The 20,785-nt window shown below is 40.8% G+C and overlaps 1 protein-coding gene across 2 annotated transcripts in view; it reads left to right on the forward strand.

Annotated features, from left to right (window-relative positions):
• The window catches only part of PDXDC1 (pyridoxal dependent decarboxylase domain containing 1), a 37,894-nt gene that overhangs the window by 9,775 nt on the left and 7,334 nt on the right, over nucleotides 1–20,785 (forward strand). For both annotated transcript variants that reach the window (XM_074322781.1, XM_019710381.2), the window contains exons 6-16: nucleotides 1,071–1,260; nucleotides 3,214–3,282; nucleotides 4,114–4,192; nucleotides 8,212–8,296; nucleotides 9,206–9,254; nucleotides 9,407–9,508; nucleotides 10,369–10,494; nucleotides 14,003–14,053; nucleotides 16,911–16,974; nucleotides 18,688–18,776; nucleotides 19,580–19,685. In XM_074322781.1, the coding sequence (XP_074178882.1) occupies nucleotides 1,071–1,260; nucleotides 3,214–3,282; nucleotides 4,114–4,192; nucleotides 8,212–8,296; nucleotides 9,206–9,254; nucleotides 9,407–9,508; nucleotides 10,369–10,494; nucleotides 14,003–14,053; nucleotides 16,911–16,974; nucleotides 18,688–18,776; nucleotides 19,580–19,685 (1,010 nt within the window). The remainder of the gene's footprint in view (nucleotides 1–1,070; nucleotides 1,261–3,213; nucleotides 3,283–4,113; nucleotides 4,193–8,211; nucleotides 8,297–9,205; nucleotides 9,255–9,406; nucleotides 9,509–10,368; nucleotides 10,495–14,002; nucleotides 14,054–16,910; nucleotides 16,975–18,687; nucleotides 18,777–19,579; nucleotides 19,686–20,785) is intronic.

Consider the following 20,785-nt stretch of genomic DNA (forward strand, 5'->3'; position numbering starts at 1 on the left):
TTCCGACATTTATGAGTTGGGTATAGACTGAGGGGTCTTTTTTGGAGCTATGCTACCTGGATTCAAATGTGCCTCTTCCCCTTCCTCTGGGAAGTGTTCCTTAGTCTCCCCATGCCTCAGTTTCCTTATCTACTAAGTGGATGGCACTCATATCTTTTTCTGGCATTGCTGTGAGGATTAAGTAAGCTAATGAATTAATACTTCTGAAGAGCTGAGAACATAAGCACATGTATATGTTGGATAATGTCAGCAGTTGCTTATTTATAGGATTCCTAATTGGCATATGTTGATAGAAGATAGAGCAGCGAAATATATTCAGAAACTTTTAATGAAAGTATTGTGCTTTAGTAGAAAGGAAATGCTGCCGTAATGTTGGCATCATTAGGGAATTATAGCAGATTAAGGATTTAGTAGAAGACACAGGACCTGTAGTTATTTTTGTGTTTATGGTTTTATTTTTATGGAAAATAAATGTTTGCCTAACATTGGAACATTTAACTTGGGAGACCCACATTTCAGATGTTGGAAAAGAGGTTGGCCTGACCAGAATGTGAGTTTGCCTAACTATTGCAAAGGAGAAATTTTCTTCTATTAGAATAAAAATCTCTTTCCCTCCTTCTCTGAAAGATTAAGAATAAAAGTCTCCAAGCAGATCATAGTGAAAGCAAAAAGTTAGCCTGACTACCATTTCTGACAGTGTTATTTACTTCAGATGTTTTAGACCTGAAACTGCTAAGAACCGTGCTATCCAGCGCTGGCTTTCTTATAGAATAAGCCAAAACCATGATTTTCAGCCTTTTTACACCTGAGGGACTCCTGTTCTCTTCTGGTTTTCCTAGTTTCTCCTTTTTTATGGCATTAGGTGTAGACGAAGAGTCATTGCCTCTTCCTCATAACCTTCAGCTCTAAGGAGTTGTCAGCCATGGAAGATGGCGGTGATTCTCATCTCCTCTGACTGATCTAGATGACAGTTTCTAGGCTGAGAAAAGAATAATTTCCATGATTATAAGATGGGGATATGAAATCAGAGTTAACCAGAGCTAAGAACACATATGGGTGTCTCTTAACAGGTATGAAAATGGCTGCGCTTATTTCCACGAAGAAGAAAGAGAAGGACTTGCCAAGATCTGCAGGCTTGCCATTCATTCTCGTTACGAAGACTTTGTAGTGGATGGGTTCAATGTGTTATACAACAAGAAACCTGTCATATATCTCAGTGCTGCTGCTCGGCCTGGCCTGGGCCAGTACCTTTGTAACCAGGTAATGGGATGTAAAGTGGAGATTTGAAAAATTTGGTGTTTTGTTCTATCTTGGAAATTTTTTTTTTTTTTAATCTTGGAAATTTTTAAAGTGTGTAGATCCATGTCTTCAGCTACTGTTCTTTTCAAGTCAAAAGAAAGATTTTTTTTTAATTGCTTGTTTTGTCATTATAAAAAAATGCATAAGTGTATATTAATAAATTTAGATAGGTACTTTTTTTAGTTGCCCAAAGGCAACCACAGTCAAGATTTTAATTTATTTCTTCCCAGACTTTAATCAGAGTGCATGTGTTTTTTTACATGGTTACACCTGGCTTTTTTCACTTACTGTTATAACAGGTGCATATCACCTTTTCACAGTTCTTCAAAGTAAAATTTTATTTTTAATGTTTTCATAATATTCCTTCAAGTAAGTGTGTAGTATTTTAATGAATTGTTTGCTTTTTGGACAATTAGAATGTTTGCATTCTTTGGCCATTTTCAGGGAATGCTCTCTGTGTAGTGCTGTTATGGAGATCTTTATGCATAAAGCTTTTTCTGTATTTGGGGTTATATTCCTCAGATAGATTTCCAGTCAATCTAGAATTACTAGGTCAAAGAACATTACCAATTTTAAAGTTCATGGTGCATGTAGCCCAATTAGGGAGCCCCCTAATTGGAGACAAGAAATTGTTAAGCCTCTTGGCCAAGAATGTTTTAAGGCCAGACCCTTAGGATTGGAGGGCTTGTCTTTTGTAAGGTAGAGGAGCCCTGGGGAGCTATATGGAGGAAATTCCAGGATTTAATTGTTTCCGAGCTGTGGTCACTGGTGGCAAGAAATCATGTCCTCTTCTTAAGGATGTACAAAATGGGGAGTTTTGTAATATCCCTATAGAAACATGAAACAAATTATTTATGGAGTATCTACTGTTGGCCAGGCTCTTATGGACCCAAGGCTGTCCGATCTTCAAAAGATGTGTGAGGGTATTGTTACGTGAGAATGGCAGGTGATAGAACTGTATATGTAAGATGGTCATATTCATGTTTTAAAAAGCATTTACATGCTTACATGTGTATTTTTTATACTTAGAAAAATACATTTATGTAAATACATTTATACCTAGAAAATGTCTGGCAGATTACATACTAACCTGTTTAACAGTGGGGGATTGGTGGCTTATGTGGGGGCATTTTCACTTTTAATTTCTATATTTTTTATTGTGTGTTTTATCTGGGCTTCACTTTCAGAATTTAAAAGAAAAATCCAGTAAAGCGGAAAAGTGTGAATAAAGTGTTTGTTAAATATTTGGTCTTTAAACTCCACTGAATCTTAGTTTTATATAGAATAGTCTGCAACTGTTTAAAAATTTCTAAAACTATCAACTCCTCAAGTATTTGGAAGCTAAAAATGAAGACTATGAAATCTGACAATTAGTATTACTATCTTCATAACACTGATTTCATTTCTCTTAAGAAATGTACATCTGCTAGTCCATATTTATTGCTTTTTAGAAGTAGGTGGACCCATAAATAAGATATTGTTCTTTGAATGCCTTTAGCTGGTCTTATTTACCACCAGTGCTTGGAAGAAGGATCCTAAATTATCCCCCAAAATGTTCAGGGCTCGGTTGTTTCCCAGTTTGGAAGTGCTTTTGATTTTTGATATATAAAATATACCAAAGATATTTACTCATTCAGAAAATGAGTTGATAGTTACTCACTTAGTTGACTAATTTAGAAAATTGTACATTGTCTCTGTTCTCTTAGATTACATCTCAGCTCCTGGAAATTCACCGTTTTTTTGGCTTGACTTTCTAGGTGTACTTTGACATTTATTTATAATATTAAGAGTTTTTAAGGAGAGAAATTGTTTAAAAAGAATAAGTACGACTTGTCTTAGAGCCACAATCTTTTGAAGGCAGAAGTGAATGGTGACAAAGAGTTTTTTTGTAAAACTGTATGTTTCTTCTTGCAGCTCGGCTTGCCCTTCCCCTGCTTGTCTCGTGTGCCCTGTAACACTATGTTTGGATCCCAGCATCAGATGGTGAGTTCTCCTTTCGGTTTGTAAAATAATACGGAATTGTGTTTTGAAACTGTGTCTTCAACTATAGTTCTGTTTGCTGGCCTCCGGATAATTATTAGCTTATTCATGTATTGCTTAGATCTTCCCATTGCATAATACATGCTTCGGGTTTGAATGACCATGAAAGCTGGCTGGTGTATAGGTCAGGAGTACCTGGCTCTTAAGATCTTGTAATCACTGTGTCACCGGCTTTAAGTGGAATCATGGAATCCAGTTAAGCACCAGAAATTTTTTCCAAACCTCATCCTTTGAAATGGTTGTCACTATTTCCTGGACGATGAATGGGAAGATTTTGAAAATGAGGTTCTTCATTTGTAATCTTGGGATTGGATTCTATTTAGTTTTAGACATGGAAGTGATAAAACTTTCCATACTGAAGCTACCGGGAAAAGGAATAGGTTTAGGGTTCTGCATTTCTTTTTTCAAGGTAGTTTGATTTTTCTATACATTAATTCAGATACATTAATGAGTAATATTAGAGATACATTTTTGACTGTTTTTGGGGGGTTGAGAGAATGTTTTCTTTAAATGTTTAAAACTAGGGAAATGTTAGTTCTGTACGTGCTGTCTGTAACTTTAATCACACTTAACTAATTTTTCTAGTTAGTCTTCAGGAAAAACTATTTGATTTTCATATTTATGATTAGAGAATATAGAAGAGTTATCAAGAACAAGAATTGATTTGAGTGACTAATTTGGAGAGTCATGTGCTTCTTTTGGAAATTATAATTTGTCATTGTACAACTTTTATGCTACTTGCCTATGGTTTTATGGTTTGTCTTTTAATCCTAGGATGTTGCCCTCCTGGAGAAGCTGATTAAAGATGATATGGAACGAGGAAAACTGCCCCTATTGCTTGTTGCAAATGCTGGTAGGTGTCATGAACCCGAATCTCACATTTTGAACATATAAGGGAGAGGCTAGGTCCTGAGCCTAAAAAAGACCAAGTCTTAAGAAATGATTGTGTGCCCCAGGTTGAAGATAGTCTGTATCTGCATTGTGGTCAGAAGTATACTAAACTGGCTCATTAGATTCCCTTTAATTTTGGTTTGTTTGGGGAGTTATTATGTTTGTGTACTTTTGCATTTCAGTCATAAGTGCTTCTCTACTCCATGTGCTTCCTTTCTAAATTGAATTTTAAGATGTCATACTTAAATGTCCACAGTTAAATGTCCACCTTGTTGACTGGAGTTCAACTCCCACTTTCTGCTCCGCTCACCAGATTGTGTATAACCTTGGACTTGAAGTTCTAGACAGAGCAATAAGGCAAAAAAATCATTAAACAACACACAGACTGAAAAGGAAGGATAAACTTTGTTTGCAGATAGCACGATTGTACTGATAGAAAGTCCTAAGGAAACCAAAGAAAAGTGATTGAAACTAATAAATCTATTAAGGTTGCAGCATTTCAGTAGACTAGTGATAAACAATTGAAATTGGATTTAAAATGCCATTCATAATAGCATCAAAAAATGAAAACTTTATGGATAAATTTAATAAAATATATGCAAGATCTGTACAGTGAAAACTGCAAAATGTTGCTGAGAGAAATTAAAGAAGACCCCCCCCCCCAAAATGGAGTGGTATGCCATGTGCATGGTTGGAAGACTCAGTATTGTTAAGTCAAATCTCCCCAAATTAGTCTATAGATTCAACTCAATCCATATGAAAATCTCAGCATGCTATAATTTCTTGTAGAAATCGATAAGGTGATTCTAAAATTAATAAGAAAATACAAAAGATCTAAGAATAGCCCAGATAGTTTTGAAAAAGAATGAAATTGGAAGACTTACCCTATCTGACTTTTAGACTTACTATAAAGCTACAAATAATCAAGAGAGTGTGAGACTAATTAAAGAGAATAGTGAGTTCAGCAATAGACTCACATGTATATGGTCATTTGATATATATATTTTTTACAAAGATGCCACAGTAATTCAAGAGAGAAAGGATGGTCTTTTCCATTAATGGTTGTGGAACAATTGATCATCCGCATGGAAAAAAACTGAACCTTAACCCTTACCTCACTCTATATATATTGTACAAAAATTAATTATAAATGATTCATAGACATAAAATACAAGGGCATAAGGGCCAAAACAACAAAACTTCTAGAACTTCTAGACCATGGGTTAGGCAAAGATTTCTTAGGACACAAAAGGCATGAACCATAAGTTGGACTTCATCAAAAATTAAAAGCTTTTGCTGTTTTTTCATTAAGAAAACGCAAAGGCCAGTTACATACGGGGAGAAAATATTTGCAACATTTTTCTGACCAAGGACTGTATCAAAATATACAAAGAAGTTTTACAAATCAACATTAAGGAGACAAATAATACAGTTTGGTAAATGAATAAGAGATTTGAATAGACATGTCACCAAATAAAATACAGAGGGTGGAAAAAATGTACACACATTTTAAGACAGGAAAAAACTATTAAAATTGTAATATTCGATATATACCGATAACAAAAGATGAATACAAGTCATATGTATACATTTTTTTTGGCACCCCCAGTATATGGGTATAGAAGCACTTAAAAAGATGGTTAACATCATTAGCCACTAGAGAAATGCAAATTAAAACCATAGTGAGCTACTGTTACATACCTGTTAGAATGGAGAAAATAAAGTACAGTGCTAAACACTGGTGAGGATGCAGAGCAAGTGGAAATCCTATCTGTAACGCCCATCCACTGCTGGCAGGGAGGCAAATAATGTCACAGCTACTCTGGAAAACAGTTTGGCGGTTCCTCAAAAGGTTGAACATAGAATTAACACATTGACCCATTACTCCCACTTAGGTATTTATCAAAGAGAAATGAAAACGTGTCCACACAAAGAATTGTATGCAATACTCATAACCAGAAACAACCCTGATGTCCTTAACGTATCCATGTGAATGGATAAACAAATTGTGGTATATCCATCTCGTGGGCTGCTAAGAAATAAATAAATAAATAATTATATACATACATATATCAATCAGTAGGGATGATTTTCTAAAGCATGCTCACTGCAAAAAGCCAGACATAGAAGAAGTTACACAGCGTATGATTCCATTTCTGTAAACTTCTAAAAAAAAAGACAGAACTACAGTGACAGAAAGCAGATCAGGATTGTTTGGAGCCGGTAGGGAGTGGAGAGAGGAATGAAACTTCAAGGTGGATGAGGACACTTTGGGGATGATGGGAATATCCTCTACCTGATTGTGTTGAATTATACACTTAAGTGAGTGGATTTATACTTTAATTATAATTGAGTCAACAAAACGGATTACAGTTGTCCCTCGGTATCCACAGGGAATTGGTTCCAGAACCCTCCTCCGCCCTATGGATACCCAGATCCATGGGATGGGTGCTCGAGTCCCTACACATTTGGTGTAGTATTTGCATATAACCTGCATTTCATCTAGGCTACAGCAGTGTGTGCCTATGCTTTCCCTCATTCGCGTGGACTCAGCATAGTGCTCAGTGCATGGCAAATTCAAGTTTTACTTTTTGGAACTTTCTGGGATTTTTGTTTCACCAAATATTTTTAATCCATGGTTGATTGAATCTGCCGATTTGAAACCCGTGGATACAGAGGGCCAACTATATTTAAAAAATAATAATAAACAGAAAAACACATATCCACCATATTGTTAGTAGGAACACCACCACTTCTTGCCTGACTTAGCATATTGTATGTTTAAAAAGAAACATAAACCCACCCAGATGTAATCATTTGATAGATGGGAGAGGCTTCCATTTATACGTCACTGAGTGACTTACCAGGGCGACTATACTGCTGTCACCAGAGCACACATGCCAGGGCTCAGCCAGCACACGTTGCCAAAAAACCTTGCAAAGCGAATCTGAATGTGGTGTAGTCCCGGAAACAGCACTATGCTTTATGTTTTGATGGGTCATATGACATAATCCATCATTGGCCTTTGATCTTGTTTCAACTGAACCAAGTGTGTCAGTTAAGATTTTTTAAAAATTTGAGACAGACGTGTGTGGGGAAATGTTTCAGCCCTTTTTGTAGCATAAAACCCTGCAAAAAAGCTACTTGGCATCAGTTGTGTTTGTTGAGGCAGTCGGTGAGCGTTTGAGATCTCATTGCGTGAGGTTCTGCTAACTGGACATTCAGGAGAGTTGGGAGACTGCATTTTACTCTGCTTGTGATTAGGGAGCTGCCCAGCAAAACCTGGTGTGTAAATGAATTATCAAGGGAAGGAGTTAAAGTGTTTGAGAGGTTCAAACTGACTTCAGAATGCATGTTCTATATTAAAACGAAGACCCTCCACATTGGTTTTCAAGCACCTCGAATTCACCTGTATTTTTTATAAAGGACACACCTAAATAAAAGTAACCCAGTAAGTGACAAAAAGAGTGGAAAGGATATTTTGGACAAATGCTAACAACAAAAGTGTGGTAGCAGTGTTAGTGTGAGATATAGTAGATAGCATGTTAATTATAATTCATATAATCTAAGAGATAACAGTTATGAATTCTTTTGAGCGTAACTGAAATATATAAAGGAAAACTAAAGGAAAAATTGATAGAATCTAGTATAAATTGACAAATCCACAATCTTGGTGGGAGACTTGAATGTATTTCTCATGAAACAACAGATCAAGTAAATAGAAAATACAGGGGATTTAAACAACAAAATTAACAAGCTGTTTTATAGATACATATAATGAAGAATACACAGTCTTCAAAACTTGAATAATCAACTTGCAAAAGTTGATTTTAAGCCAATCCACAAAGAAAATATTAATAAAAAATAGGGAGTGTTACTAACCTCACAGGAAGATAACGTATATAAAAGCTCTAATCATGCTGTAAAGACTCAGAAGACGTTTGTTCCTTTTAGTATCTTTCTGTGTGTGTTTTATCCTAGGAACTGCAGCCGTAGGGCACACAGATAAGATTGGGCGTTTGAAAGAACTGTGTGAGCAGTACGGCCTCTGGCTCCACGTGGAGGGGTGAGTGCAGGCTGAGGCCGGTGGTGGGTGGCCCACTCACAGTGCTTGTGAGGAGTAGGCATCCAGGTGCGCACGTTGTCGCGGCGTTGATCACTAAGGGCTCTGTGGGTTGCAGAGAAAATAACCCCATTTGGCTTAAACAAGAACGGATTTGATTGGCTCACATAACTAAGTAGAGCAGTGATAGGACTGGCTGTAGGCACATCAGTTAGCACTCAGTGTCCTCCCTGCAAACCCCCACCCCACACTTGGCTTAATTTCCTCTGTGTTGGTTCCACCTATAGATGGACTTTCCTGTTAAGGTGCAAAGTAGCTGCTGCAACTCTAGCTGTCTTTTCAGGTTTGTGTCCAGTGGGTCAGAAGTCCCAGCAAAAGTCTCCTACTGAACCCATCAGTGTGGCAGGCAAATGTAATACTCTGATAGTTTAGGTTATTTGGCCACCCCTGAAGCAGGTGGTGGTGTCTCGTCCACCCAAAGCTGTGGTAGATAGAGGAGCCTGGGGTGGCTTCCCCGAAGACCGGTGGGGTGCTGCTAAGAGAAGAGAGGGAGGATGCAGGGCAGCCAGAGCTCTCCATGTCCAGCACTTCCTGCTGTGTAGGCTTCTTCTTTATTTCATCCCTCTGGGAAAGGATGGCTGGAAAGGAATAGCCATACAAGATGTAAGACCCACTACACTAAGTAGGAGACATTCCCTGAAGTACATCTTGATTAAAATTCATTTTCAAGGTTTTCTTGAAGTTTGTATGTCCTACATTTTCTGATGCTGTTATAAAAGCTAATACAAAGGTGAGAGACATTTAAATGTCACCTTGGAATAGCACAGCCTCCTGTTTTCTTTTTGAAAGTATATATTTAGTGAATAAGCAGCAGTAAATAATTAGTTCTTAGATTGGTGTTTTTTCTTCCAGTGTGAATCTGGCAACATTGGCTCTAGGTTATGTCTCCTCATCTGTGCTGGTATGTTGTTGCTTTACTAAATACTGTGTTTTTAAGAAAGGATTTAAAGTCATTTAACCCCGGATGGCTTTTCATGGTTTTTATGAATGGAGGAGGGTGTTGGGTTTCGTGTATTCTGATAGTCTAACAAAAAGTTGTTCCCTCATCGGTAGGCTGCAACCAAATGTGATAGCATGACCTTGACTCCGGGCCCGTGGCTGGGTTTGCCAGCTGTACCTGCAGTCACCCTTTATAAACACGACGATCCTGCCTTGGTAAGCTGACTCTCGCGGGAGGGAGTGGGGGTGGTTAATCATTATTGCATCTGTGGGCAAAATACAGAAAAACAAAAGGAAAAAGTGAACAGTTTCCTTAATGCCACTTCTGTGACTTTTTATTTTCAAAAACCTGTTTCTAACAGAAGTGAAACTGTACCACATGTGTTTTTTCCTATTTTCTCCCCATACTTCCCTGTGTGTATGAAGATCTTTTTATGACATTTATGACCGCATCATATTGTTACTCTCAGACCACAATTTATTTCATTGTTCTCCATTTGTGAGCTTTTAGGATGTTTTCAAATGTTTGTTACTGAAATAATGAACATCTTTCTAGGGTTCACATGATTTCCTTAGAAGAGGTTCCCAGAGGGGGCATGGTCCACATTGTCTGGAAGGTCGTAACATGGTATTTTTGTAAAAAAAACACAGCAGTGGTTCTCAGTAGTGGATCAGTTAGTGATAGGCTCGTGCAAAATAAACTTCAGTGGTTCTTGCCACACCAGTTGATGTCTTGCCCTGTTGAGAATGACCAAGTGTTTGAGGACCCTCAGAACCGCCTTGGAAGGGGCTGCCTCTTGAGTGACTAAGAACTCCAGCTCTGGATGTGACCCCTCTAGAGTCTTATCCTGGCTTTGCCTCATCTCAGACATGGACCCTGGGACAATGCAAGGTCTCTGAGCTAAGTTGCCTAGCTTTCTTACTTCCTGGAGTTTTTGGATGATCAAATGAATAGTGTAAGCCAGATGCCTGGCATGGCATTTGACACATACTAAGTGCCTTGTCAGTGATAACTAGTTAATTCTGCTCTGTGATTTCACTGGCTTTGGTTAATAAATGCATGTTGGCTTTTTCAGACTTTAGTTGCCGGCCTTACATCAAATAAGCCAGCAGACAAACTCCGTGCCCTACCACTGTGGTTGTCGTTACAATACTTGGGACTTGATGGGATTGTGGAGAGGATTAAGCATGCCTGCCAGCTGGTGAGTCGAAACCTCAAGTTTAAATGAGCCACAAATACTCCACGGCAAAAGCAGAGTCAGAAAAACACTCCCTCCATTTCGGTGCTCTCCATCCAGTACCTTGTGCTCAGGGTTTTTCACCTCATAGCAAGCAGGCTACTAGTCCTACATGCGTACGTTTCTTCTTCCAAGTTCAGGGAGAGACTGCTGGGGTTGGCCCAGCATTTATGTCCATAGGAAAATGGGTGCAGATGAATGTGGTGTCAGCGTGGGATGAGAACAGTCACAAGGTGACAGCCACGGAGTGGTAAGGGGTGCAGAAGTGGGTGAACGTTCTGCTTGATGGACTGACTCTTGAGTGTGAAGGAGAATGATGGTTGGGGGCTGATTATGGATGGTCCATGTATTTTTCACATCAGCTGGCTTGGGTTCCCTAATTGCAAGGCTTTGGGGGACAATTTTAATTCTCTTTCTCTTTGAGGTGTTCTGATTGTGAAATTATATATAATTATGCTGTAGTTTAAAAAGCAAAAGGATGTCATATTTACGTAGTTTGAGAGCTGAGTCTAAAAGCATGACATCACCTCTCTATACCTCCATTTTCTTATCTGTAAAATAGGGATAATGATAAAATCAAAGATTGTTATGAGGACTTAAGGAGTTTATGCATGTGAAGCTCTTACAGTAATGCGTAATCATGTGGTAAGTTATGCAGATAGGTTTAAAAGTAAATCTTTGTTATAAATAGTGTATTCTTAGGGAGTTGGCACTTCCTTGAGTGTCATTTTTATATTTACGCAAAAGTACTTTTGTATTACTTTTGTAACCCTAGTCCTCTGGTTCATAATGTTACGATGATTCATTCTAACATTAGTTTCTAATGAAATAGAAACATTCTAAATGAAGTGGTTTCATCATATTAAATAATTTTTTAAGATTTGTGTTCATTAAGTTTACAGAAGCACCACATTTTAAAAAAAGTTTTCCCACGGGGCGGTTGGCTCACATTTTTTGGGTTGGTTCTTTGGAAGAAGAAGCCTTTGTTGCCATAGAAATGTAGTCAGTTCAGGGAAGGCTTGGGCACTCAGGGGAGAGTTTTTTCAACTTCCTTTCCCTATGGAGTGCAGGAAAATAACGATGACATCAACTACTAAACCCTTGAGTCACCGCAGCTCTGGCATCTTCCTGCGAGCCAGCGCTGGCTGAGCTCAGCTGCTCCGGAGGACCTGACTGGCGTCCTTCTGGTGACTCGCCACTGCTAAATAAGTGCACGTCAAGCTGCAAGCAGATTGAGCAGATGCGGTTATCTGTGTACATTCACGCCTGATAGTCCACACCAGGCCGTAGGTTCTCTGAGAGCGCAAGCTGTGTCCTCCTCCTTCCTCTTCCTCCTCCTCGTCGTCATCTTTACCTCATGGGAAGCAGTTACTGAGCATATACTCAGTGCCAAACACTGCGAAGCCCTGCACATGTGTCGTCCTGGGGGTCCCCACAAGTTCACTAGAATATAAGGTCTGAAAACAACGCAGTTCAGATTTAGTTTTCAAGGATTTCCAGTGTTCAATACTCAGTAAATGTCTGTGGAATTACTGGACCCCAGTCCCATGAGGTGCAGACTGTTTTATCTGCACATCACTGATGGCAGATCTGGAATTGAGACACTACTGTAATGATGATAGTGATGGCAGTCGTCACTTACATAACGCACGCCATGTGCTCCGCACCGTTCCTAGGCGCTTAACGTGAATCAACTCATTTAATCTCATCTATCCTGTACGAGAGATACTGTCATCCCCCTTTTATAGTTCAGGCAACTGAAGCACAGAGAGGCTAAATCCCTTACCCAAGGTCGTAGCTAGCATGTGGCAGATTAACTTACCCAAGCTCCTGCAGGTGCTAAGTGGCAGAACCAGGTTTTGAACCCAGGTGTGGTTCCCGAGCCCACGCTCCTAAGCGGCTCTTAACAGGCTTTTACCAATGCTTCGCTCTCTCATTTATCTTTGCTTCTCCTCCCCCAGCAGTAGCTGCCGTGTCTTGCGCACATTTGCACTCAGTATTTTTTTTTCTTTTTTATAGAGGCTGAATTGATACATAACATATTAGTTTCAAGTGTGCAACATGATTCGATATTTATAAATATTGTGAAATGGTCACCACAGTCATAAGTCTAGTTAACATCTGTCACCGTACATTGTTACAAAAATTCTTTTTCTTGTGATGAGGACTTTGGAGATTTACTCTCTTATCAACGTTCAAATATGCCATACAGTATTAGTAGCTACAGTCATCATGCTGCATTAAAATCCTCATGGCTTATTTATTTTATAACTGGAAGTTTATACCTTTTGACCCCCTCCATCCATTTTGCCCCAGCCCCAGCCCCAGCTCTGGCAACTACCAGTCTGTTCTCTGTAGCTGTGAGCTTGTTTTTCTTTGTTTTGTTTTGTTTTAGATTCCACGTATAAATGAGTTCGTATGGTATTTGTCTTTCTCTGTGTGAATTATTTCACTTAATGCCCTCAAGGTCCACCTGTATTGTTGCAAATGGCAAGATTTCATTCTTTTTTATGGCTGACAGCACATTTTCTTTATCTATTTATCTATCGATAGGCTCTCACGTTGTTTCTGTATTTTGGCTAATGCTGCAATAAACAGGGGGTGCATATAGCTTTTCAAGTTAGTGTGTTCGTTTTCTTCAGATAAATACCCAAAAGTGGAATTTCTGGATCATGTGGTAGTTCTATTTTTAATTTTTTGAGGAACCTTCATACTATTTTCCACAGTGGCTGCACCAATTTACATTCCCACCAACAGTGCACAAGGGTTCCCTTTTCTCCATATCCTCACCAACACATTATTTCTTTTGCATAATAACCATTCTGATGGGTGATAGGCGATATCTCATTGTGGTTTCGATTTGCATTTCCCTGATGATTAGGGATGTTGAGCATCTTTTCATGTACCTGTTGGCCATCTTTATGTCTTCATTGGAAAAATGTCTGTATAGACTTCTGCCCATTTTTTAATTGGATTGTTTGAGGTTTTTGCTACGGGACTGTGTGAATTCTTTACATATTTTGGATAGTAACCGCTGATCGGATAAGTGATTTCCAAATATTTTGTCCCATTCAATAGGTTGCCTTCTCATTTTGTTGATGGTTTTCTTTGCTGTGTAGAAGGTTTTCAGTTTGATGTAGTGCCCCTTGTTTATTTTTGCTTCTGTTGCATTGCACTCAGCAGTTCTCAAATGAATGAGTGACTTACATTGCTAATACGAAAAATTCATGTCTGTCTCATCAGAAACAGCTCTTTTGGAACCACTAAATATAACTAAACTGAAAGAGTAGGGAATATTTGCAGATGTTGAAATGCAAAAATTGGCAGCCGAACTTAGAAATCACTAAGACGTAGATGGCTTCATCTGCTTGGGATCCTTGTTTGCAGACCTGCAAAGACCTTGTGAAAATTGCTTCTTAATAGATTGTGCCAATCTAATGAAATTATATAAGCTGTTTTTTGTTATTTGCAGAGTCAACGGTTGCAAGAAAGTTTGAAGAAAGTGAACCACATCAAAATCTTGGTATAGTATATACTTTAATCTGTTTTTGAAGTGAATATTTATTTTTTTTAAAGATTTTTTATTGGGGAAGGAGAACAGGACTTTATTGGGGAACAGTGTGTACTTCCAGGACTTTTTTCCAAGTCAATTGTCCTTTCAGTCTTAGTTCTGGAGGGTGCTGTTCAGCTTCAAGTTGTTGTCCTTTCAGTCTTAGTTGTGGAGGGCGCAGCTCAGCTCCAGGTCCAGTTGCTGTTGCTAGTTGCAGGGGGCGCAGCCCACCATCCCTTGCAGGAGTCGAAACCGGCAACCTTGTGGTTGAGAGGACGCGTTCCAACCAACTGAGCCATCTGGGAGCTCAGCGGCAGCTCAGCTCAAGGTGCCATGTTCAATCTTAGTTGTAGGGGGAGCTGCCCACCATGCCTTGCGGGACTCGAGGAATCGAACTGGCAACCTTGTGGTTGACAGCCTGCGCTCCAACCAACTGAGCCATATGGGAGGCAGCTCAGCTCCAGGTGCCGTGTTCAATCTTAGTTGCAGGGGGCCAAGGCCACTATCCCTTGCGGGATTCGAGGAGTTGAACTGGCAACCTTGTGGTTGAGAGCCCACTGGCCCATGTGGGAATCAAACCGGCAGCCTTCGGAGTTAGGAGCATGGAGCTCTAACCGCCTGAGCCACCGGGCTGGCCCTAAAACTACATTTTTTGGAAGAGACTCATGTGTGGACTGATGACCTAATTCTACCGTTAGCATAAAGCCTAGAAATTTGCACCATACACTGTTTGAACCCCTACAGTGCTTTTCATAGAATGCATTTGTAGTTTTATTCTGTTAAAATTTAGAACTTCACAAAGAGCTACTAAATTACACCCCTGACTTCACCTGCCCAACAAATTTAGAACACCCATCTTGAAATGAGAAATCATTTTGTCTCTCAGAAAATGTCGGCCTACATTTTCTGCAGCCTTCTGACACCAGAGTTTTCATTTGCAGGCAAGGGAATAAAGAAGAGAAAAGCAAGTGGCCCTCCTCTCATCTTCCCCGATATTTTCCTGAACGATAATAAGAGTGTATCAGAGATTGCTCCCTAGGGTGAGATTTAGTGAGGCTGATAACCAAGTAACCGCTGTGGCACAGCCAGGTTCCCTAAGAATCGCTGTCTGTGCCCACATCTCCCTTCTCCAGGCTCCCACAGTCTCCTCCGTCCCATCTGGACGGACCCCAGAAGCCGCTTACATCCAGAAACTCAGACGTACTCCTCAGCTCACTGCCACCAGCACCAGGGCCTTCTCCATGGTGCCGGGGCGGCCTCTAGTCAGCATGTCAGGGGCAAATCTGATATTGTCACCTTACGCCTGAACATCTCCAGATGTCCCTGTGGGGCATCTACCTGGTTTCGTGTTTACATCTCTGCGGCCTTCTAAGGTTTTCTTTGTCTTTAGTGTCTTGCTACTTTCACCATGATGTATCTTAGGATTGTTTGAAAATGCTGGTTGGGAATTGTGCTTCTTCAACCTGAGGATTCCTTTTTTAAATCAATTGTATAGAATTCATTTTCAGAACCACGACCTCTTTCTTTAGTCTGCCATCTGGAACTTCGGTTCACGGCATGTTCCACCTCGTCATTTCGTCTTCTGTCAGTCTCTCTGATCCTTTCCACCTCTGTGCAGCCTTCTAATGCATTTCTCCAGATCTTTCTTTGAGTTCAGTAATCTGCTCTTGAGATGCATCTACTCTACCATTTAGCCTATTGACTACATTTTTACTTCTCAGTGACTTCTGTTTCATTGTAGCAAAGTAAGACCTGGTCTTATATAAGACCCGGTGTTATAGTAAAATAAGACCAGGTCTTATATTAATTTTTGCTCCAAAAGACGCATTAGAGCTGATTGTCTGGCTAGGTCTTATTTTCAGGGAAACACGGTAATAGATTTATTGGTTTATGTGGAAATAAAAGGATATAATAGATACAAAAGCACAGGATTTGGCTCAATGAGTAATTGGCAGATTTGAATATACATCTTGCTTGATCTGAATCACATCTACAGGGTCCTTTGAAAAGTCAGTAGAGAAGATCTTGGGCCAACTACTTCCTGTCTTTCCAAACTAGCGTTTCCTGTTGTGGCCCCATGAGTGAGGCATACACAGGCCTTAGAAAATAGGTCTTAGGATTAGAATCGTAGTATTGGGATTGTTGAATGTCTGGAGATCTTCTCTCCCCATGTTCCTCGCTCCGTCCCCCACTCCCCCCAAAACACCCCCACCTGTCAAGGGCATTGCTGATCTCTTTGTGTCCTCCTGACCCCACGGTGAAGCTGATGGCTTGCTGTGTTTTTGTCCAGTGGAGAGCATGAACTTAATGCTGGCTTATATTCATGCAGTAAACGTTGTCATCTGTCATTGAACCCATTAATGAAGTTGGTTGTCAGGTGTCCGAATGTAAGCACTGAATGTAAGAGCTGCAGAAGATACACAGGGTCAGCTCTAGACTCTGGTTACCCACATTGCCATCAGGACTTGTCTCCGGCTTGGGGAGTTTTACAATGTGAATGTACTTGTTCCTTTTTTCCTATGGGTATAGAACTTTCCAGTCATTTTAACTTATGTTTCTCCATTATATTAAAAGTTCCTCCTGCTTTAATTTCAGTACACCAGTGTCAGATATTATAATTCAGCAACGTATTCTCGGAACTGTCTTATAATTATTTCTAAGAAATATCCTGAACCCTTGATTTTTGTTTCTCTAACAACTGAAAGTAACTTTTGAATTTTTGTATGTGTTTATTAAAAACATACATTTCTAGCCTACTTTTCAAACTCTGTTTCATTTGTAAGTATTTGGAATTTAATGTTACTGGGTAATATCAGATTTCATTTTTCAGGTGGAAGATGAGCTCAGTTCCCCCGTAGTGGTGTTCAGATTTTTCCAGGAGTTACCAGGCTCAGGTAGGTGATTTTAAAAAGAGAATTATTTTTGTATCCATGTTTAAGGGCTTTGAATTTTAAACCATTTCACATTAAATGGACAGTCTAAAATATTTTGATTGCTAAAATCTTCAGTCATCATTTCAGACTAATGTAATAATTTTCTCAAGAACTCTAGACCTAAATGCCTTAGCATGTTACTAGTAATTTCCTGTGTTAAACCAGTGGTTTCCAGATTCTGGTCCCTGCACTCGTGCTGGAATGAATGAGAAAGTCACTTGAAAATAGAGATTTGTGGGCCCTACTTCCTAGATATTTTGATTTAGTAGGTTGGATCCAGAAGTCTCTATTTTTAAGGAAGGTTCCCAATGCCACCATCCTAGTATAGAGCACTGTTGTTTTTCACCACTGTTGTTTTTCACCTGGAAGGCCACAGTCCCCTCTCAACTATTCTGTCACTTCTGTACATTCCACACCATTCTCCACATGGCAGTCAGATGAGCGCTGTAAGAGGAAGTCACATCGCGTCACTTTCCTGTTTCCGTTGAATAAGGTCCAGGCTCTGTACCCGGCCTTACAAGGCCTGCAGTGCTACCCCTTCCTTCCTCTTCACCTGCCTCTTACGCACTTGGCCTTTTGCTTACGAGAGTAAGACCTCGTGCTCCTGAAGTTCCCTCTGCCTCTCACTCGTTTCCCCTTGCTCTTCTCCTGGCTCCTTCTCGCCTCAGGTCTCCATAATGTCTGCCTCCTCGGAGACGCCTTCTTTGTCAGCCCTGCCTCAGGTGACTCCCTAGCATGTCGCAGCCCCCTGCCACCATCACCCCACTTTCTCGCTTGCCGCTCACAATATAGAATGATTTCATTTCTTTCTTGATGGTCTGTTTCCTCAAGCAGAATGTAAACTCCAAGATGACAAAACCATATCAGTCTTATATCCCTCCTGCCTGGCACAACACCTGGCACAAGTGGGCACCCAGACCATCTGATGAGTGGAAGATATTCTGTTGTGAAGCCCAGCTATTGGGGTCTCTGATGTACCTTGCACAGTGCTTGGTAGATTAGTTGATGACTTACAATGTTGTACTTTGCTTTCCTTTTGAACTTCCTTGAAAGAAAACTTCAAATGAAATTAAGAATTCTATTTGTGTGAATTTATTCAAATGTTATTTTCATGAGAAAATTTAACATGCAGTTCATTTATTTTCAAGTTGTGGTTTTAAAACAACACAAAATTTACCATCTTAACCATTAAAAGTGCACAGTTCAGTAGTAAGTACATTCACATTGTTGTACAGCAGTTCTCCAGAACTTTCTCATCTTGCAAATTTTACCTTCTGTACCCATTAAACAGCAACGCCCCATTTCCTTCCTCTTCCCAGCCCTGTTCCACTTCTGTCTCTATGAATTTGACTACTTTAGACGCCTCATGGAATAGAAAACATGCAGCATTTGTCCTTCTGTGACTGGCTTCTTTCACTCAGCATAGTGTCCTCCAGCTTCCTCCATGCTGAGCATGTGACAGAATTTCCTTCCTTTTTAAGGTGGAATAACAGTCCATTTATGTGTATGCCACAGTTTGTTTATTCACTGTAAGATGTACATTTGATTATTATCATATTTAAGGCTTTTCTCTTGGGTTAATATTAGGAGCTGAAGGAAATGGGGTTGGGGGGGTGCCTGTTTTACTTAGCTGTGTTTCTGGGAGGTGAACCCCTTTCTCTGTTTTGGTGTCAGATCCGGTGCCTAAAGCTGTCCCGCCGCCCAACATGGCCCCTTCAGTTGTCGGCCGCGAGAGAAACTCCTGCGATGCACTGAACCGCTGGGTAAGAATGGCAGGCGTGTGCTTTCTTCTGCATCCCAGGTGGTTGGGATAACACATGGTCATGCCTGGGAAAGGAACCCCACAGGAGGAGCCTTCTGTGAAGGCGCTGGTTTCTGTTCCTATTCGCTTCACCTTTGCTTCTGTGTGAGGCTGTAAATGCACGGTGAGCGCTGCAGCACAGCCGCGTTGGGTTCAGGTGAGGGTCGTAGTGATACCAAAGGCACGTGAGCTAGAGGCCCCTGCACACCTCTGGCGGTTGTACCTCTGGAATTTTAGTCTAAAGAATGTTCACCATAGTGGTATCAATCTTAGCAAAACCTTGGTCATGCCCAACCTGGGTGGTTTGGTGAGTAAGTTAGGGTATATCCATGTAGTGACATTCAAAAGAGCCAGTATAAGCCACGTAGCTGGGTGTTTACGAAGCAGGGACATGGTCATCATAAGTTATATGAAAAAATGCAGGCTACTGCACAGTGTGTAGACTGTCCTGTTTTATGACAACGAAACACACACCCCCACTCACAGAGAAAGACCCGGGGTGCACCACGTGTCAACAGCGCATGTTCCTCAGTGGTGCAGTGTGGGTAATTTGTATTCTTTTGGTTTACCTATATTTCCTAGACTTTTTTTCAATGAACTTATATATTTTTTAAGAATAAATGTAAAATTTACTGTTTTTAAAAAGTTGCCATAGTATTCAGAGAACAAAGGATGAAAGTAGCCCCACGGTCGGGGGTGGGGGGGGAGGGAGACACTTGGTCCCCTCCCTGCAGCAGTGCGTTCACTCTGCCCTCTTCCCTGCAGCTGGGAGAACAGCTGAAACAGCTGGTGCCTGCGAGTGGTCTCACTGTCATGGACCTGGAGGTGGAGGGCATGTGCCTGCGCTTCAGCCCTTTGATGACAGCGGCAGGTGACTGTCCCCATGGATCGCCCTCACTTTTGTGCTGGGAGCAAGTGACATGTCTGTTAAAGTCCAGGCTGTGATACTCTGTTCTCTTTGGGGTTTTTTTCTTTTCTTTTGAGCTAAATTTAGGTAGATTAGCCTCGTGTCATTTTTCAGAAAGAGATGCTTCTGCAGTCCCTAGAATGCTTACGTTTTGATGCCTTGTGACCCTTTTCTGTGCAGTGGTTCTCAGTCCACCCCATCCATTGGAATCCCCTGGGAGCTCTGACAACTCCCAACGACTGGGCCCCACCGACAGATTCTGATTTACTGGGTGTGGCGTGGAGCCTGGGCGTCTTATCTTTGGAGGGTCCCTTGGTGATTCTCAGGGGCCAGTGAAGGTTGAGGACTGTTTGAGGCATTTAAGACAGCAACGTAGCTGAAAGTACATGGACTGTTAGGGCAGAGTCCTGGGTACGTGTCCCCCCTCGGCCACTTCATACCTCTGGGATCTTGAGCATGTTTTTTCTCTCCAGACCTGTTCCCCACTACCTCATGGTAGCAGTGCAAAGATTAAAACAAGATCATGCATGTGAAATGCCTTAGGTGGAGCTTGGCTTGTTATAGTAGGCTCTTAAAAATGAACTAAAAAAAGAGACATTAAAATTTGGGTTGTGCTTTTTTCTGAGATGATTTAAACCTTTTCACAAAATGTTTGGTGGTTTTTCATGAGATGTTTCAAAATTTTTAGAAAGCTGTTTTCTCAGAGTCATCAGAGTAGGGGCATGCAGGCATCTGTCCTGCAAAGGAAAGCCATCGGGAAGGTGGCTGGTGGCCTCCTTTGGGAGTCTCTGTTCCTGTGCAGGGTCCCCAGCCCCAGAGGCCTGGTCCCTGACAAGGGACCTGAGGACACCGAGGCAGCATGTACTGCCTTAATGACATCACACGCAACATTCAGTCGAGGGAAGTGAGGGAGCCCCCGACACCCCTCGGGCTCTGACCTTCAGTAGTGACTTGGCTCTGTCATCGTCATCACACGGCTCTTCCTGCCTCCCTGCCACAAACCCGCCCAGACCCCTTTCTCTCCAAGATGTTAGTGTCCAGACGACTGTGGTTACCTTTTGTTT

Source organism: Rhinolophus sinicus, linkage group LG18, assembly GCF_036562045.2.
Source record: "Rhinolophus sinicus isolate RSC01 linkage group LG18, ASM3656204v1, whole genome shotgun sequence".
Lineage (NCBI taxonomy): Eukaryota > Metazoa > Chordata > Mammalia > Chiroptera > Rhinolophidae > Rhinolophus > Rhinolophus sinicus.